Genomic DNA, 17,785 nt, shown 5'->3' with positions numbered 1-17,785 from the left:
AATCCATTGGGTCTCATAAAGGGCTACCCACTTGACACATTTGTGCAAATCTGGTATATCCGATTCCTTCTGCATTTGGAAATAGAAAGAAGAAACGCAATGTTCTATTTTTTTAGGAGACATTCAGTTACCAAGTTGTATTGGATGTCTTCAGGCCTAATCCAGATTTCTCTTGACTGTCCTCCTCTCTCATGGAATAGATAATCAAGGAAAGCTGCAAAAATCTAGGGAATACCATCTGATTGCCAGCTATTGGATCTCCCAAACTAGTTGATAATAAATATTGCATGATAATTTTCTTAGCAAAGTTTGTATGTTTGCTTAGGATTCCCTGTATTTGTGTAGAACAAGACTCCCTCACATCTCCTTTTTCATTCACCATGGCAATGGTCAACATTTGAGATAGAAGGTAGTGGTTCTTTGTCATGCTTGAAACCTGCAAATGTGAAAATAATTGATGTTTCCTTGGTGTCCTTCCCATGATCATCTCAATGGTGGTCATTGCTGCTACAACTTTATTCATGTTAGCTGAAACTCTTCATGCTACAACTTCTGCGATGCATGAGACATACTACAATTGTTCCCATGGGCTAGAAACTATATTGCAGACAATTGCTATGATGTTCTTTTCATGTTATACCTTGTTGGTTCATACAACTTTTTGGCTGTGAATGATTTTCCGTTCTACTGAAACATATGCTACAATGAAGGCCATATGTTATTATAATGTTTACTGTCAAGTTAAAGTGCTACTAGGAATGCTATAACAGCTGAGATTATGTGGATTCTCATATTACAACCATGCACATGCTACACCTTATGAGATTTTGTGCAAAATACAATTGACCATGTAACCCACTGGTTTGTGTTTGTGTATTGGGTCTCCTTTTTCATTAAAATGCTTTGAGGGAAGGTAGTGATGTTTTGTCATGCCTCAAACCTGCAAATGTGAAAATAATTGATGTGAAAATTGCTACGATGTCCTCTTTCATGTTATAACTTTCTGGTTCATACAACTTGTGGGTACGAATGATTTTCCTTTGTACTGAAACATATACTACAATGAAGGCCATACATTATTATAATGTTTACTGTCAAGTTAATGTTTCTTAGTTATGTGGATTCTCATACTACTATCATGCTTATTATAATGTTTACTGTCAAGAAGATCGGATGAAGTTGGAGATGTTGGTGAAGATCTTGGAGGAGTTAATGTAAGAGAGGATCTTCAAGAGGGGAAAACATCTTTAAAATCAGGTATGCAAACAATTCATTCTCTTGTATCATAATTATTTTGCTAAACTATTTGTATGCGCTAGAATTTGAAGTATTTTCTGTACTGATGGATAATAGGAACTAGTGAATTAAAATGTTTGTAGCATTTTAGGGTTTTTACAAATTTTGTCTATGAGAGGGGTAAAATGATAGCATTTTAGGGTTTTTACAAATTTTATCTATAAGAGGGGTAAAATGATAGGTTCATTTTTACTATTGAATTAAACCGTTTTTACCATTTTAGGTTTTTACAAATTTTGTTCATAAGAAGAATAAAATGATATTATTTATCAAATAAAATTAATATTGTTATGCAATATGAATTAATTGTGTTTAATTTTTTTTTTTGATCGATAAAAGCAAAGCCATATTAATATATTAATTCATGAGAGAGATTATAGCATAAATGTCTAGATTTCCAAAAAGCTGAGAGGGCCTAAAGATAGACCGTATGAAACTAAATCCTGAGTATGCATAAGTTTATCTCATAACAGTAAACCTTACGAAACCTCCTCAGTCATTCAAAAATATCTTCAAAGTTTAAAGCTACGATAACGAAGTATTAGTAGAATTTATGAGAGTTTAATTAAGGGTCCGAAAGGAAAAAAACCCCAGCATGAAACACCTATTTGACTATTCTGCTTGGGGTTCCTCCTCTTCTGTTTTAAGGCAAGACACCATTAAGTCTGACGAATTCAAGAAGCTCTTCCTCCCTGCCCAAATCTTCCGGATTTTTCTAAAGAAAGCGCCATTTCAGGAATCTGAGACCCATGGCTGCAAATGATCTATGCTTATCAAGATCGATCAAGCAGAAAAAGGGTAGAATTTAATGAGCTCATCGGGAACATTGAAGAGAATTCTCTCGCTGGACTAAGGAGCCCCTGAGAATTGTGTTTAATTTTAATAGTAAGTGAAAACTTGTTTTTTTTTATTATTTTATAACTTCATAATGATAGTGTTTAAACTTTTGAAAATTTTGAAATCACGTTAGAGATTCCAAATATTTATGGAGGATTTTAAATTATTTTTTATTATATTACTTCATTCTTAAAAATGCATTTTTCATGTATATCATTTGTATAAACGAAATTATTATCAAATTAAAAAAAATTAAATGAAACCAAATAAAATGTTAATATTCTTTGAAGAAAATTTTGTTTTCATTATTTTTTAAAATCTTTATTTATGATAATTATGCATTTGTTAATATAATTGTTTTAATGATGATTAGTAGGTTGCGATATTTGAAGATTTAATTGTCTGATATTATCTCTTTGTCTTTCTTTGTCTTTCTTAAAGGTATATCAAGAACAATGGAGTTACATTCGACTGCTAAAATAGATGCTTTATCTGATAGTTGGGATGAAGACGAGACAGGAGTAACTTTGAATGTTTATGAACTTCGGTTTACATCTCGATCCAATAATGATAAGACATATTCAAATTTTGCCTTTTTGATGAAATCTGAATTGGATGATGACATTACAAACACAGAAATAGATTTGTTTGTAACTACAGATAAGATTGTTAATTCAGAATTTTTGCCAAGAGGACAAATGACTTTGGATTTAACTCAGGTATGGAAAGATAAACATCTGAATTTCAAGTTCAAATCTATATATTACATTCAATCTCAATAAATTATTTACTTCTTTTTGCATGTAACTAATAACTATTTTGTGTATTATTTAACAGATGAAGAATGCGAAAGATTTTCAAGAAATAATTTTCAATGGAATTTTTGGAAATCTAAGGAATAAGAAAAAATTCACTGAAAAGAAAAATCTATGGTGCAGTTCCTATATGTACTTAATTTTGCCCTTAGAATCAGATAAGTCTGGTGTAAGTGTTATTGACTGGAAATGCATTGAAACATGTGCATCAAGAGCTAGAGAATTTAAATCACTTTCAACTATTTCAGAAGAGGACTATAGTACCATTGATATTGATAATATAAAAGAGGCTCCTATGGGAGGAACAATACATTTGCATAGCCAAGGGGAATCACAAATTTTGATTCTGGCAAGTGGCATTTGTGAATCTTCAAATTTGATAAGTAAAGCGGTACTTACTGTTCATAATGGAATGCTTTACCAAGTGGTGGAAATTATCCATGAAAAAACTGCTGAGAGTCCTTTCCCTTTGAAAAAAGATACTCAACAACGTTATGATAACTACAGTCAATATTTTGAGAAAAGGTGAATATATCTCATCTTTTTTAGTCTTAAATTCCCATCCAAGTTTATTTGCATAAAATTGATTGCAATGGTTCTAAATTGCTTATCATGGTGTGTTTGCAGGCATGGAAAGAAACTTGAGTATTCAAATCAACCACTTCTTAGGGTGAAGCATGCTAAGCAACCTCGTAATTTTCTTACGAAACACCAAGTACAGCCAGTTGAGAATGAAGGAACATTTGTGGAGCTTCCTCCAGAGTTGTGTTTGAATTTGGATGTTTCAAGCTCTGTTATGAAGTCATTGTGTTTGGTTCCATCTGTGATGCGTCGCCTCATTTCGTTAATGCTTGCAAGCCAACTCAATAAAACAATCAGAGAAGAACGCCCAGAATGTCCCCCTGTGTCCTTACAACTGGTACTTTTATTTTTAATAGCTTGAAATTCAGATGAGATTATGTTTTTGTTTTTTTTCTAAGACATTTTATAATGGTAGTAATGGATAGAGAGTAATGATATGAATATGTTAAAACCCCTCTTTTATTTTTCTGTCATAAGTAATATACTGACTTTATTTTGGTGGCAGATAATGGAAGCAATCACATCGCATAAATGTTTAGAGTGTTACTCATACGAGAGGTTGGAATTATTGGGTGACTCATTTTTGAAATATGCCACCAGTCTGCATCTTTTTATGAAATATGAAAATGGAGATGAAGGAGAGTTATCATCTCGTAGAGCTGTGGCAGTTTGTAACAAAACTCTTCATGGTTTGGCACTGCATCGTAATTTACAGGTATTAAAATGTTATATTTTAATAGTTAGTTAATAAATATATCTTGATAAATGTATTTTAAGTTAGAAATATTAATGCTAAAAATGAGCTTCTGTTTTATGTTTATTTATTTTTTGTTATGTAATAGGCTGTAGTCGCAATAATAATAATAATTCAGTCTACAATAATAATAATAATTATTATTATGTTTGATTAGATTGATCCAAGACCTTCCCCATCTTAGAGAAGGTCAAGAGTCACAACTTAGAATTCCACTTTAGATGTCCTTATTGAGAATTGAACTTGGTCTCCACAGTGAGAACCCATAACCAGTTAAGCTCAACCCCTTGGAGAATCCTGGTAAATATATTATAGATTAGAAATCTTAATGCTAAAATATCTTGATAAATATATAATAGAAAAAATATCCTAATGCTTGAGCTGCTGTTTTGTGTTTCTTTTTACTCTTTCATGTTCATTAGTAAATTTCTTCTAATCATTAAGAGAAAAAAAAAACATATATTTTTTAATAGATAACACTTTCTTAAAATCTATGCTCTATATTTTATTAAATATGGATAAATTTGTCTGTTATTTGTCTCTTCAGATTTCAATGTATTCGTAATTGAGGGCTCTTTTGTTTAAAATTTCTCACCTTAATATGAAGAGAATATATTGATATTTGCCTTCTTGGAGGCAAAAGACATTCGATTCTTTACATAATTTTCTTTCATTTTCCATCTTGGCCTTTTACTTCAGCCAATTGACTCAATAATCGCCGATACTGTTGCTGATTGAATACCATCGCTTGCTTGTTTGGAAGAATTTGAATTTGATTTTGTCTATGTATAAGTTGAGTTTTTGTCAATTTTAGATTTAATCTAATAATTTTCTTTGTTTATTGTTTACTTATTCATTTGAAAATATGGTTTTGGGATGTTGATTTTTATTTTGTTTTGTGAAAAGGGGTATATTATAGATGAGCAATTTGATGTGCGCAAATGGGTGGCTCCTGGATTATTTTGTAGAAGTATTGTTCCCTGCTCTTGCAACTTAGAAGATCCTAACAGCCTTCAAACAGGAAAAGTTTGTGATAAGGGACATCGATGGATTCATTCAAAAACAATATCAGATGTTTTGGAGGCATTAATTGGAGCACATTTAATTGGAGGGGGTACAAAGGCAGCCCTTGAGTTCATGAGGTGGATGAACATAGAGGTTGACATTGAAGACAAATCAATAGATATTGCATGCAATCGCTCTTTTGATTATCCTAGTGCTTTGGAAACAAATTTGGATGAATTGCAATCCCTCCTAGATTACCAATTTAAGAACAAACATCTCTTAGTGGAAGCACTCACACATGCTTCAGCAAATGGAGGATGTTCCTACCAGGTAATTTTTATCTCATCTTACATTGCACAATCCATATAGTACTTTGATAGTACTTAAAGATGAAGTTCCTCTGAAATATAAGACTGAATTTTAATATTTTATCTATATTTGACAGCGGTCAGAATTCCTTGGCGACTCTGTGCTGGATCTGCTTATTACTCAGCATCTGTATTCAACATACCAAGAATCATCCCAGGGAACATTATCAGATTTACGGCAGGTAGCTGTTAATAATGAGAAGTTTGGTCGAGCAACAGTCAACCATAATATTCACAACTATATTCGTCACAATTCAGATGACCTACAAAATCAAATAGCAAATTTTGTTCAAAAATTTAAACAACGTAGAGGTGATGATTGCCCGTTTGGAGGAGGAATGCATGCTCCCAAGGCAAGTTATTTTGTTTTACATTTGTGAGAATTCTTCCTTGAATATAACTTATGGGATTGGAAAGCCATCTGATTTTTTATTAATTAAACATCAAAAGTAAATAGATAGTGTCGTATGGGATTGGAAAGCCATCTGATTTTTTATTAATTAAACATCAAAAGTAAACATAAACATTAAACTTCTCCACATATTTCAGAAGTTCCTCTGAAATATAAGACTGAATTCCAAAAGTAAATATATTAATTTTATCTCATCTTACATTGCACAATCCATATAGTACTTTGATAGTAATTTTTTATTCAATGAAAGATTTTCAGTGGGTATTCACAGAACAGATTTTAATTTATTTTGTTATTGAGTAGATCATAGAGATTTTATAGACATGAGATTAGCATTGCACTTTGTTTGTATATTAATATAAACGTTATCTTCGATTGAAACTTATGTTATTTTACTATTTTTATTGAATGCAGGTGCTAGGAGATATATTAGAAAGCATTTCCGGTGCAATATTAGTGGATACTCAACTTGAACTAGATATTGTGTGGGAAAAAATAAAACCCATTTTGTCTCCTAGTACGGGAAAAAATAAAACCATTGAATTGCAACCAGTACGGGAATTGCGTGAGCTCTGTGATCAGCAACATTATAATTACAGCTCGGACATCACTAAGAAAGAGAATGTTAGTGTGGCCACTGTACAAATACAGATCGAGATATGTGGAGAAGGTTCAGACACGAATAAGAAGTCTGCACAAATTAAAGCTGCCAAACATGCGTTGGCACAGTTAAAGGTAATTTCAAACATTGCTGTCAAATTATTTCTAGGGAAAAGGCTTCTGGCCTTTCTTTAGCCTTTCTTTTGCAGACCAATATAACAGTCTGATCTGAATTCAAACTGGGAAATAAGTTAACTGCTATTGTTTGGTGGGTTGGTAAGCAATGTCAATCTTTATTTAGCCCATTGAAGCAAAACGTTAACCGTTAATCTGCATATGCCACCAACTAATCATATTTAGCTATTCCATATTTTTCCAGAAGTTAATTCGTTCCAGACTGTCAAGTTAAGTTCTCAAAATGTTTGATCAAGAAGCCTTTGGTGCATACATTTATAGTAGTTTAAATGGTGAATTTGAATTTATTTTTACTAATCAGTAGCATCATATGGACAAGCCTTATAACAATTTGGAATTTCTGATCCTGAAATGGTTGTTTTGTAAATAAGGCAATGGGAATATATCATGACCGTCATACCCATGTCCAAAGTTCAATGGATGCGACTGGGAACGAAGCTCCACATGGATCCAATCTCATTGCTCAAGAAAAAATGGTTCGTCTTTTCTATAGTGTTGAGTTTAATTATGTTAGCTGTAAATATTTTTGAAAAAAGTTGTTAATGGAGATAATATTTTGATGTTGGGCCAGATAATTGCTAGGAGTCCACATGGGGATATAGAAAGTGATCGGCCAAAGAAGAGGACCAAAGCTAGAAAGATATCAGTGAATTCCTTAATACCTGAAGATCATATTGGTGATGGAAAGGACGTTCCTATAACGCACAATTCCGGAGGTAGTTTTTTAGTTGAATTTTTTTTTTTATATAGTTTTAAGTTATTTTGTTATACATGATTAAATCTATGGGATGATCTGTGGTAATGAAATAATTATCTCTGTTAAAAGGGAAAAACTATTCTTTGGAAGTTTCTACTACAACTTTCACTACATTAATTTCTACTACTACTTTCACTAAATATCTCTGTTAAAGGGAAAAGTACACTGGTCTTATATTTTCTCTTACAAACTATAGTAATGGATTGGATTGAAATTTTTCTACTACTTTCTGGTCATCAGCTGTAGTTATATCTTAGGAAACCACTGTTTAAATGCTACCACAAAACTCTATAAAACAGATCCACAAATCAGCATAATAACCAACTGCTCATATGCAGCTATATAAACCTAGACCGCTAACAGCAGCAATAACAAAAATATAGCCGATCATTAAACAAATAATAACATAGCTGATTAGCAAATCAGCAACCTATATAATGTTCAGTGGCAAAAACAACATCTACAATATCATATACAGCTTTAAGATGCAAAATAAAACGTTGATCAGCAACATAGTTAAATTGTATATTTATAATTTGCTGATTTGATAATTATAAACAATTATTTTGCAATGAACAACTCAGGTGGTCTCATAATTACAAATGAGGATGTAGAACGCAATCATCCAAAGAAGAGAGCGAAGAAAGAGTGTTCCCTCCCAGGTATGCAACATCTAAAGTGTAATTTTAAGTTCAATTGAATATAATTTCAACAAAGGAGTGATGTAGGATTGTCATAAATTGTTTGAAAAAATGTGTAATTGTTTGAAATCACTTAAAATAAATTTTTTTTATAGAGATTATTATCATTTAGTACTTATTTTAATGTGGATTTGTTTCACAGTACACATTTTGCTCAGTTCGCAACAAGGTAGTTATAGATGCAATTTGTATCAATTGTGTCAAAAGATGCATTGCATGGAACCTCAATTTACACTGGTAGAAGAATCGGACATGCCTCACAAAGCAAGGTATTTTCTAAATTATATTTTTTTATTGATTTTTTTTTGGTATGCTTAGCTAATATTCTCTTTTCTAAATTATATTTTCTTATTGATTTTTTTTGGGTATGCTTAGCTAATATGCTCTTATGATTTTCTTGTGTAGGTTTGTATTCAAAGTTGAGGTAAACATTTCAAATAAAGAAGTTGTAAAGATTTGTAATAAAGAAAGTTTCTCAATTCAAGGTGAACCTGAAAGAGATCATGCAAGTGCAAAAGACTCGGCTGCATATAAAATGTTGGTGGAACTTCAAATTCATGGATTGTGTTCTATAAAAACATCCAATAATGATTGTAAAAATAACATAGATTTTAAACCTCCCTCTTAAAGATCAAGGCCCATTGGCTCTTGATATATCCATTGTACCTTCTTTTGTGATACTTTTATATGTGTATGATTAAACAAATTTTGATGCTTAAATGATAGTTGAAGATGATTATACTGGATACCTTCTTTTGTGATACTTTTACATGTGTATGATTAAACAAATTTTGATGCTTGAATGATAATTGAAGATGATTATACTTGATATATCTATTGTACTTTCTTTTGTAATACTTTTATATGTGTATGATTAAACAAATTTTGATGCTTAAATGATAGTTGAAGATGATTATACTTGATACCTTCTTTTGTGATACTTTTATATGTGTATGATTAAACAAATTTTGATTTGGATGCTTAAATGATAGTTGAAGATGATTATATTTTAAAGTTTTGCTTTGTGATGTTTGTTATGTAGATAAATTAAGATAATTGAAGATGATTATACTTGATATATCGATTTGTATTTGTAAGGCCTATTGACTCTTGGTATATCCATTGTACCTTCTTTTGTGATACTTTTATATGTGTATGATTAAACAAATTTTGATTTTGATGCTTAAATGATAGTTGAAGATGTTTATATTTTAAAGTTTTGCTTTGTGATGTTTGTTATGTAGATAAATTATCTATAATATTAGTTCATGTGTTGATAATGGTTATTTCCTATCATAATTAATTTGAGGGTTTTCAATTAATTTGATGGTCACTCGAGAGTTTTCAATTAATTTACATTGTTACTGATTAATATAAGATTAATATATTATATAATATATGATTAATATATTATATAATATAAGATTAATATACTATATAATGAAACGGTTATTGAGACGGTTTCGATTAATATATTATATAATATATGATTAATATATTATATAATATAAGATTAATATACTATATAATGAAACAGTTATTGAGACGGTTTCACGGGATTGAATGATTAAAAATTGCAGAAACCTATTGTTCCACTCTTCGAATTGAAATGTTCTGAATTTCAGAGAAGGGATCATTTACACAACAACAACAGGTATGTGACTTTGTTTTAATAGAATTTAGTTTTTGACTCTCAGTTTTCTCAGAAACTAACTCTATCTTTTTATTGTATCTTTTTATTGTTACTAGAGAGGGTCTCCTAGGTGGCTTAGACAACTTCAACATCCTTTTTAGATAGAGGTATTTGATTTTTCCTCAGGCTTATCATTTTTTGATCCTTTCTAAATACTTTATATTTGATATTTCTCTGCCAATAGCCATCATATATTTCTCCATTGCAATACTTCATAAATTCATCGTATATTTTTCCATTGTAATACTTCATAAATTATTTCATGTGGATGAATCATTTCATTTTGTATAGTTGGAGTCATCAATGTTGATATTTGTTTTATGATTTCAAGAGTGTGATTTGTGTGGGGTGAAGAGTGTACCCAGCCAAATATTTCTGAGGTTGGGTTGGTCTCAACCTCCCTTACCAGTTCTCATGCTTTTTATCAATCTTGGTGCCCAACCAATTAAGTTTCCCGGAAAAAGGGCACCATGGTGTTCATCTATGCCTCCATGAACTCATATGCCTTATTCCAAGGCTCACACATTTATATAGACCATGAAGGATTTTCGAAAATGCTGACTACTTCAAATTTGTGTGGAGGTTTCTAGAACAAATACATTTTAAGTATATACTGCAATTGTGATCTTTTGTGAAAGCAGATTTCATTGAGGCATTCTATTAAACAACTCACAAGTTTCAGAGAGAGAAGGGATCAATTAGGCAACTTCAACAACCTTTTCAGACAGAGGTATGTGATTTTGTTTTAATAGAATTAATTTTCCAACTTCAATGTCTTTTTTACTATAAAGTACATAGGACAACCATAAATGATAATGAGACCACCAAATCCTATTATTACATAAAATTTTAATGTGAAGAATGCCCGGCCACTAATATCAAATTTGTACATTAGAAAATCTATGTCTTCACAATCATACTATAAATAATTTTCTGATTTTTATGAGACGAGATTTTTATCTTTGATCACTAAACTGGATAATATTAAGAATATAGTCTATTGCACTTATATGGTAGGCTATCATTTGTGTTACATCATATATATAAAATAACGACATTTGGTGATCGAAACTTTCATTATTGTGACAAACAAAAAATTGTAGTTCATGTAAAGATATTCCTACAAAACATAGTTAGATAATTCACATGTATTTCTCTCTGTTTCATATATCCACATAAAAAAACTTATTACAAATTGCACCTACATAATTTACACCCCAGCCTTTGTTCTCACTTAATTTATATTATTATTTTGTATAGTGTTGTTGGCAATTGATTCTAGGGCTCATTTGTTGCATAGTTGAAATCATATAGTAAAGTTAATCTGGATGACTAATGTGGTACATGAAATCATATATTGCAATGATCATTCAGTGGTTTTTTTTTTTTTTTTTTATGTTTATCATTTGGTTCATATGATAAACATTTGGTGTCATAAATAATATAATGGTTTTTTTATCAGTTTGGAAGCTTTAGACATAAAAAACATAATGGTTTTTTTAATAAGTTTTGAAACTGGGTTAAAGTTATGCAAATGAGGAATAAAAAATAATTTAGTTATATATTAATATTTAAATTTTGGTTAAAATAGATTTTATAAATTTAAAAGGGTGAGGTTTAATTTGTTATGATTTAAATAAGATTATGATTAGGTATTAATTAGGGTTAAGGTTAAGTAAAATTTGAATTATCAATATGGTTAGGGTTAACAACCATTTCATTAAATTTTTTTTTTTTATATCTATATCATTAGTCATATTAATTTTGGACACTTTTCAGATAGTTCAAATGAAAAAAATTAAATTAAATTAAAAAATTATTAATAGTGTATTAAGGAGCTAATCAAATCAATTGTAAATCAGAATAGTATTCTATTTATAATTTGAGAAGTCTTATATAATTGATACTTCTTACATATTAATTTAAAATAAAGTTGAAGGCAAGGATGCATTATTATTATAATAAAATTTATCTAATGTTTTTAAAATAAAAAAAGAGAGCATAAAACATAATAAGTCTATTCTTAATTCTAAAATCAACACTAACATTATAAAAGATTATACTTATTTTAATTATTATTATATTCTTATTATATTATATCAAGATTTTAGTCTTTATACTTAGTTCAAAATTTAAACCCCATACCTAATCTCAAGTATTATCATAGACTTAGTTGAAACCCCATACCATAACCCTAATCATAAAAAATGAAGAATTTTAGGCACTTTTTAGATAGTTCAAATTGAATAAAATAAAATAAAATAAAATAATTATTAATGGAAAATAAAAAAATTATTAATGGACTATTGGCGATCTAATCAAATTAATTGTCAATCAAAATAGTATTCTACTTACAATTTGAATTAATTTTCAATTAATAGAAATCTTAATTGTAACCCCAGAGTTCTAACTAAAACTAATTTTAACCCTTGATACTAACACTAATATGTAAAAGTCCATAATGTTTAAGAAAGTAAAAAGAGAAATGTAATAATGGGGTTCAAAATTTAAACCCCATACCTAATCTCAGGTATTATCATAGACTTAGTTGAAACCCCATACCATAACCCTAATCATAAAACAGGAAGAATTTTAGGCACTTTTTAGATAGTTCAAATTAAGAAAAAAAAAAAAAATAAAAAAAATTATTAATGGAAAATAAAAAAATTATTAATAGACTATTGACAATCTAATCAAATTAATTGTCAATCAAAATAGTAATCTACTTACAATTTGAATTAATTTTCAATTAATAGTAATGTTAATTGTAACCCTAACTAGAGTTCTAACTAAAACTAATTTTAACCCTTGATACTAACACTAATATGTAAAAGTCCATAATGTTTAAGAAAGTAAAAAGAGAAATGTAATAATGGGGTTCAAAATTGAAACCCCATACCTAATCTTAGGTATTATCATAGACTTAGTTGAAACCCCATACCATAACCCTAATCATAAAACAAGAAGAATTTTAGGCACTTTTTAGATAGTTCAAATTAAAAAAATAAAATAATTATTAATGGAAAATAAAAAAATTATTAATTGACTATTGATGATCTAATCAAATTAATTGTCAATCAAAATAGTATTCTACTTACAATTTGAATTAATTTTCAATTAATAGTAATCTTAATTGTAACCCTAACCGGAGTTCTAACTAAAACTAATTTTAACCCTTGATACTAACACTTATATGTAAAAGTCCATAATGTTTAAGAAAGTAAAAAGAGAAATGTAATAATTCTATTTAAATGATTATCAAAATAGAATTAAGTTAAATATGTGATTATCAAAATAAAATTAATTTAATTATTTATATAAAGTGTAATGGTTTGGAAGACACCACTTATTATATTATATCAATATTTTAGTCTTTATAATTAGTTCAAAATTTAAACCCCATACCTAATCTCAAGTATTATCATATACTTAGTTGAAACCCCATACCTAACCATAAGCATAATCTAATCATAATTGAACCCAACCCTACAATTAACCCCAACCCTAATCATAAAACATGCATAATTGTAAATCAAAATAGTATTCTACTTACAATTTGAATTAATTTAAAATAAAGTTGAAGGCAATTATGCATGATTATTATAATAAAATTTATCTAACATTTTTAAAAGAAAATTATAAAGGTTAGCATAAAATACAATAAATCTATTCTTAAAACATAAAATAAGTATGCTCTTTTATAATGTTATTGTTGATTTACAGTTAATTTGATTTTATAAAAGACCATACTTATTTTAATAATTATTACTTCAATTCTCAAATTAATAGTAATCTTAATTGTAATCCTAACCTAGTTTCTAACTAAAACTAATTTTAACCCTACCATTGATTCTAAAATTAACAATAGTTATTTTAATTAAAACCTTGTCCTTGATACTAACACTAATATGTAAAAATCCATAAAGTTTAAGAAAGTAAAAAGAGAAATGTAATCATTTTATTTAAATGATTATCAAAATAGAATTTAAATATGTGATTATCAAAATTAAATTAATTTAATTTTGTAATCCTAACCCTAACCCTATGACATAAACCCTAACCCCAGACATAAAACTAACCATAATTGTAAATCATAATCCTAACCACAACCTTAATCCTAAGCCTAATCATGATGTAAATCCAAACCCTAACAATGATGTAAACCCTAACTATAACCCTAACTATCTATAAATTATAAACCTAACCGTAACCTTAACCCTAAATCAAAAACCTAACCATTAACCTAACCCTAACAATGATGTAAACCCTTATTGCAATCCTAACCCTAACCATTAACCTAGCCCTAAAAGTGATGCAAACCATAACTATAAATCCAAACCATAACCATAAGGATTAATATTAACCCTAACCCTAGACACAATTCTAAATGTAACCCTAAATCCTAAGCCTAACCATAATCTCAACCCTTTCCCTAACCTTAATCCTAACCATGATATAAATCTAAATCCCAACCATTAAGCCAACCTTAACAATGATGTAAACCCTAACCCTTAACCCTAACTCTAACCCTCTAATATAAACCCTAACACTAACATTTATATATAAACCCTACCCCTAAACATAAAATTAACCATAATTGTAAATTTTAATCCTAACCTTGATCCTAATCCCATGATATAAACCCTAAGCCTAGAGATAATCATAACAATAACATTAAATCCTAACCCTAACCCTAACCTTAAACCCTAAATCCAAAACCTAACCATTAACGTAAGCCTAACAATGATGTAAACCCTCACTACAATCCTAACCCTAACCATTAACCTAGCCCTAAAAGTGATGTAAACCATAACCATTAGCCAAACCCTAACCCTAACCATGTTGTAACTACAAACCATACCCATTAACTTACCTAACATTTATATAAACCATAAACATAATCCTAACCTTAACCCTATGATATCAACCCTAACCCTAGACATAATCCTAAACATAACCCTAAATCCTAAGCATAACCACAATCTTAACCCTAACCATTAACGTAACCCTGAAAGTGATGCAAAACACAACTATAACCCTAACCCCTAACCCTAAGTCTAACCCTAACCCTAACCCCTAACCCTAAGTCTAACCCTATTATATAAACCCTAGCCCTACACATAATCCTAACCATAACCATAAATCATAAGCCTAAACACAATCTTGACCTTGACACTAACCCTAACCATTAACCTAAACCTAAGAATGATGTAATATCTATCTATAATCCTAACCCTAACCATTAACTCTAGCCCTAACCCTATGATATAAACCCTAACCATAGACATAACCCTAACCATAATTCCAAATATTAAGCCTTTGAAGCACAATCATAAACTTAACCATCACAATAACATTAATATTAAGCCTTTGAAGCACAATCTTTACCTTAACCATAACCCTAACCCTGATGCTAATCCTAACCCTAACATTGTGATATAAACCCTAACCCTAAATGTAAAACTAACCATAATCATAAATCCTAATCCTAACCCTAATCCTAATCCCATGATATAAACCCTAAACCTAGAAATAATCATAACAATAATACTAAATCCTAAGCCTAACAACAATCATAACCCTAACTGTAACTTTAAACCCTAAATCCAAACCCTAACCATTAACGTAATCCTAACAATGATATTAATCCTTACTTCAATCCTAACAATAAGCATTAGCCTAACCCTAAAAGTGATACAAACCATAACTATAACCCTAACCCTGACCCTTAACCCTAAATATAACCCTATGATATGCATCCTAACCTTACACATAATCCTAACCATAACCATAAATCCTAAGCCTAAACATAGTCTTAACCCTAACCCTAACCTCGACTCTAATTATTAACCTAACCCTAACAATGATGTAAAATCTATCTATAATCCTAACCCTAACCCTAATCCTATGATATAAATCCTAACCCTAGACATAATCCTAACCATAATTCTAAATATTAAGCCTAACCACAATCTTAAACTTAACCAGAACCCTAACCATTGTGCTAACCCTCACCCTAACACTGTGATCTATAAACTATAACCCTAAACATAAAACTAACCATAAATGTAAATCCTAATCCTAACCATAGTCTTAACCCTAACCTTGATCATGATGTAAATCCAAACCCTAACGATTAAAATAACCCTAATGATGATGTAAACCCTACCTATAATCCTAACCCTAACCCATAACCCTAACCCTAGCCCTATGATATAAAGGTCCTAATTGTACACATAATCTTAACCATAACCCTAAATCCTAAGCCTAACCACAATCTTAAAATTAACTATAACACTAAACATGATGTAAATCCAAACCCTAACCATTAACCTAACCCTAAAAATAATGTAAACCCTAACTATAATCCTAAACCTAACCCTTAACCCTAACCCTAACCCTAACCCTAACCCTAACCCTAACCGTAATCGTAACCCTAACCTTATGATATAAACTCTAATCATAGAGATAATCCTAACCATATACCTAAAAATTAAGCCTAACTAGAACCTTAACCCTTACCATGATGTAAATCTAAACCCTAACCATTAACCTAACCGTAACAATGATGTAAACCCTAACTATAATCCTAACTCTAACCTTAACCCTAGTCATAATCCTCACCATAATGATAAATCCAAAGCCTAACCACAATCAACCCTATCCCTAATCCCAATCATGAAGTAAATCCAAACCCTAATCATTAACCTAACCCTAACAATGATGTAAACCCTAACTATAATCCTAACCCTAGATCATAGCCCTATGATATAAACCATAACCCTACACATAATCCTAACCATAACCCTAAATCCTAGCCTAATCACAATCTTCACACTAACCGTAACACTAAACATTATGTAAATCCGAACCCTAACTATTAACCTAACCCCAACAATTATATAAACCCTAACTATAACCCTAACCCTAACCCTAATAGCAAGACAAAATGAACCCTATTCCTTATTCAATTAGGCCTACTATTTTAAACCAAATCAAATCCTAACCCTAATAGTAAGCCAAAATGATAATATTTGAGATTGGAGCAAGGATTGGGTAGAGGAGGGTTGATCTGGATTGGGGTTGGAGAGGAAGTCTTTAGGCATTTTCTCATTTGTACATTTGTCTATTGTAATCATCATTTTCAAAAGATTTCTCTAATTGATCAATATACTCCATAAAATATTGTTATTAAACTTTTAACGAGATTGTCTAGCTTCCTTGCCATTTGTTTAGAATATTGGTTTTCCAAGATCCCCCTCCTGTATTTTTTTATTCTCAGTCCAAGGGTATTGTCTCTGCATTTATTGTTTTTTCTTATTCTTGTATGCTCTATTAGCGGGCTGCAAGTTTTATTCATACCCAGAGAAGCGTTGGAGCTGTGTTTTTTTTAATTTGGTGGAGTCACTATGGTGTTTGGGACCCACCACGGTGTGGGGTTCCCATGCATGGTGAGAGGCTCTCCCACGTGGGATGGGGGCCATCCACTACGTGGGGTGGTCACCCATGCCTTCTATATGCTCTGCAAGCCGCCATTCTGCTTTGCACTCCTAGCAAATTGGCTGTGCTTCCAACCAATTAGATTTGTAGTTGGTAGTCAAATTTTGAGCATAATATTTTAGGTTTTCTTTTTTATTATAGGTAAATATTTTGCCATGGATTTTGCCCAAACAAGAAGTTGAGTTCGATCCAATCAGATCATGATATTTGGTTTAGATTTTGGTTTTTATATAATGTTTGGTTTTGTTGTAAACCCTAACTATAATCCTA

At 30.4% G+C, this 17,785-nt stretch overlaps 1 protein-coding gene across 1 annotated transcript; it reads left to right on the top strand.

The window, feature by feature from the left end:
• The first annotated feature begins 2,588 nt into the window (after positions 1-2,588).
• On the top strand, positions 2,589-17,597 carry LOC131876646 (endoribonuclease Dicer homolog 3-like). Its single transcript, XM_059222089.1, has 13 exons — positions 2,589-2,852; positions 2,971-3,473; positions 3,576-3,867; positions 4,036-4,245; positions 5,191-5,619; positions 5,735-6,010; positions 6,484-6,804; positions 7,236-7,340; positions 7,436-7,580; positions 8,206-8,283; positions 8,465-8,591; positions 8,728-8,746; positions 17,355-17,597. Exons 1-13 carry the CDS (start codon positions 2,589-2,591, stop codon positions 17,595-17,597), a joined length of 3,012 nt encoding a protein of 1,003 aa, XP_059078072.1.
• Positions 17,598-17,785: the final 188 nt, after the last annotated feature.

This window comes from Cryptomeria japonica, chromosome 6 (genome assembly GCF_030272615.1).
Source record: "Cryptomeria japonica chromosome 6, Sugi_1.0, whole genome shotgun sequence".
In the NCBI taxonomy this organism is placed as follows: domain Eukaryota; kingdom Viridiplantae; phylum Streptophyta; class Pinopsida; order Cupressales; family Cupressaceae; genus Cryptomeria; species Cryptomeria japonica.
The sequence above is the reverse complement of the archived record's forward strand: the minus strand, read 5'-3'. Positions and strand labels throughout refer to the sequence as shown.

Bases quoted from the DNA above. Each gene is read 5' to 3' on its own strand.
- LOC131876646 (XM_059222089.1), top strand. From the start codon at position 2,589: ATGGAGTTACATTCGACTGCTAAAATAGATGCTTTATCTGATAGTTGG. The intron at 2,853-2,970 runs GTATGGAAAGAT...ATTATTTAACAG, and splicing joins TGACTTTGGATTTAACTCAG to ATGAAGAATGCGAAAGATTT. The intron at 8,284-8,464 runs GTATGCAACATC...TTTGTTTCACAG, and splicing joins GAAAGAGTGTTCCCTCCCAG to TACACATTTTGCTCAGTTCG.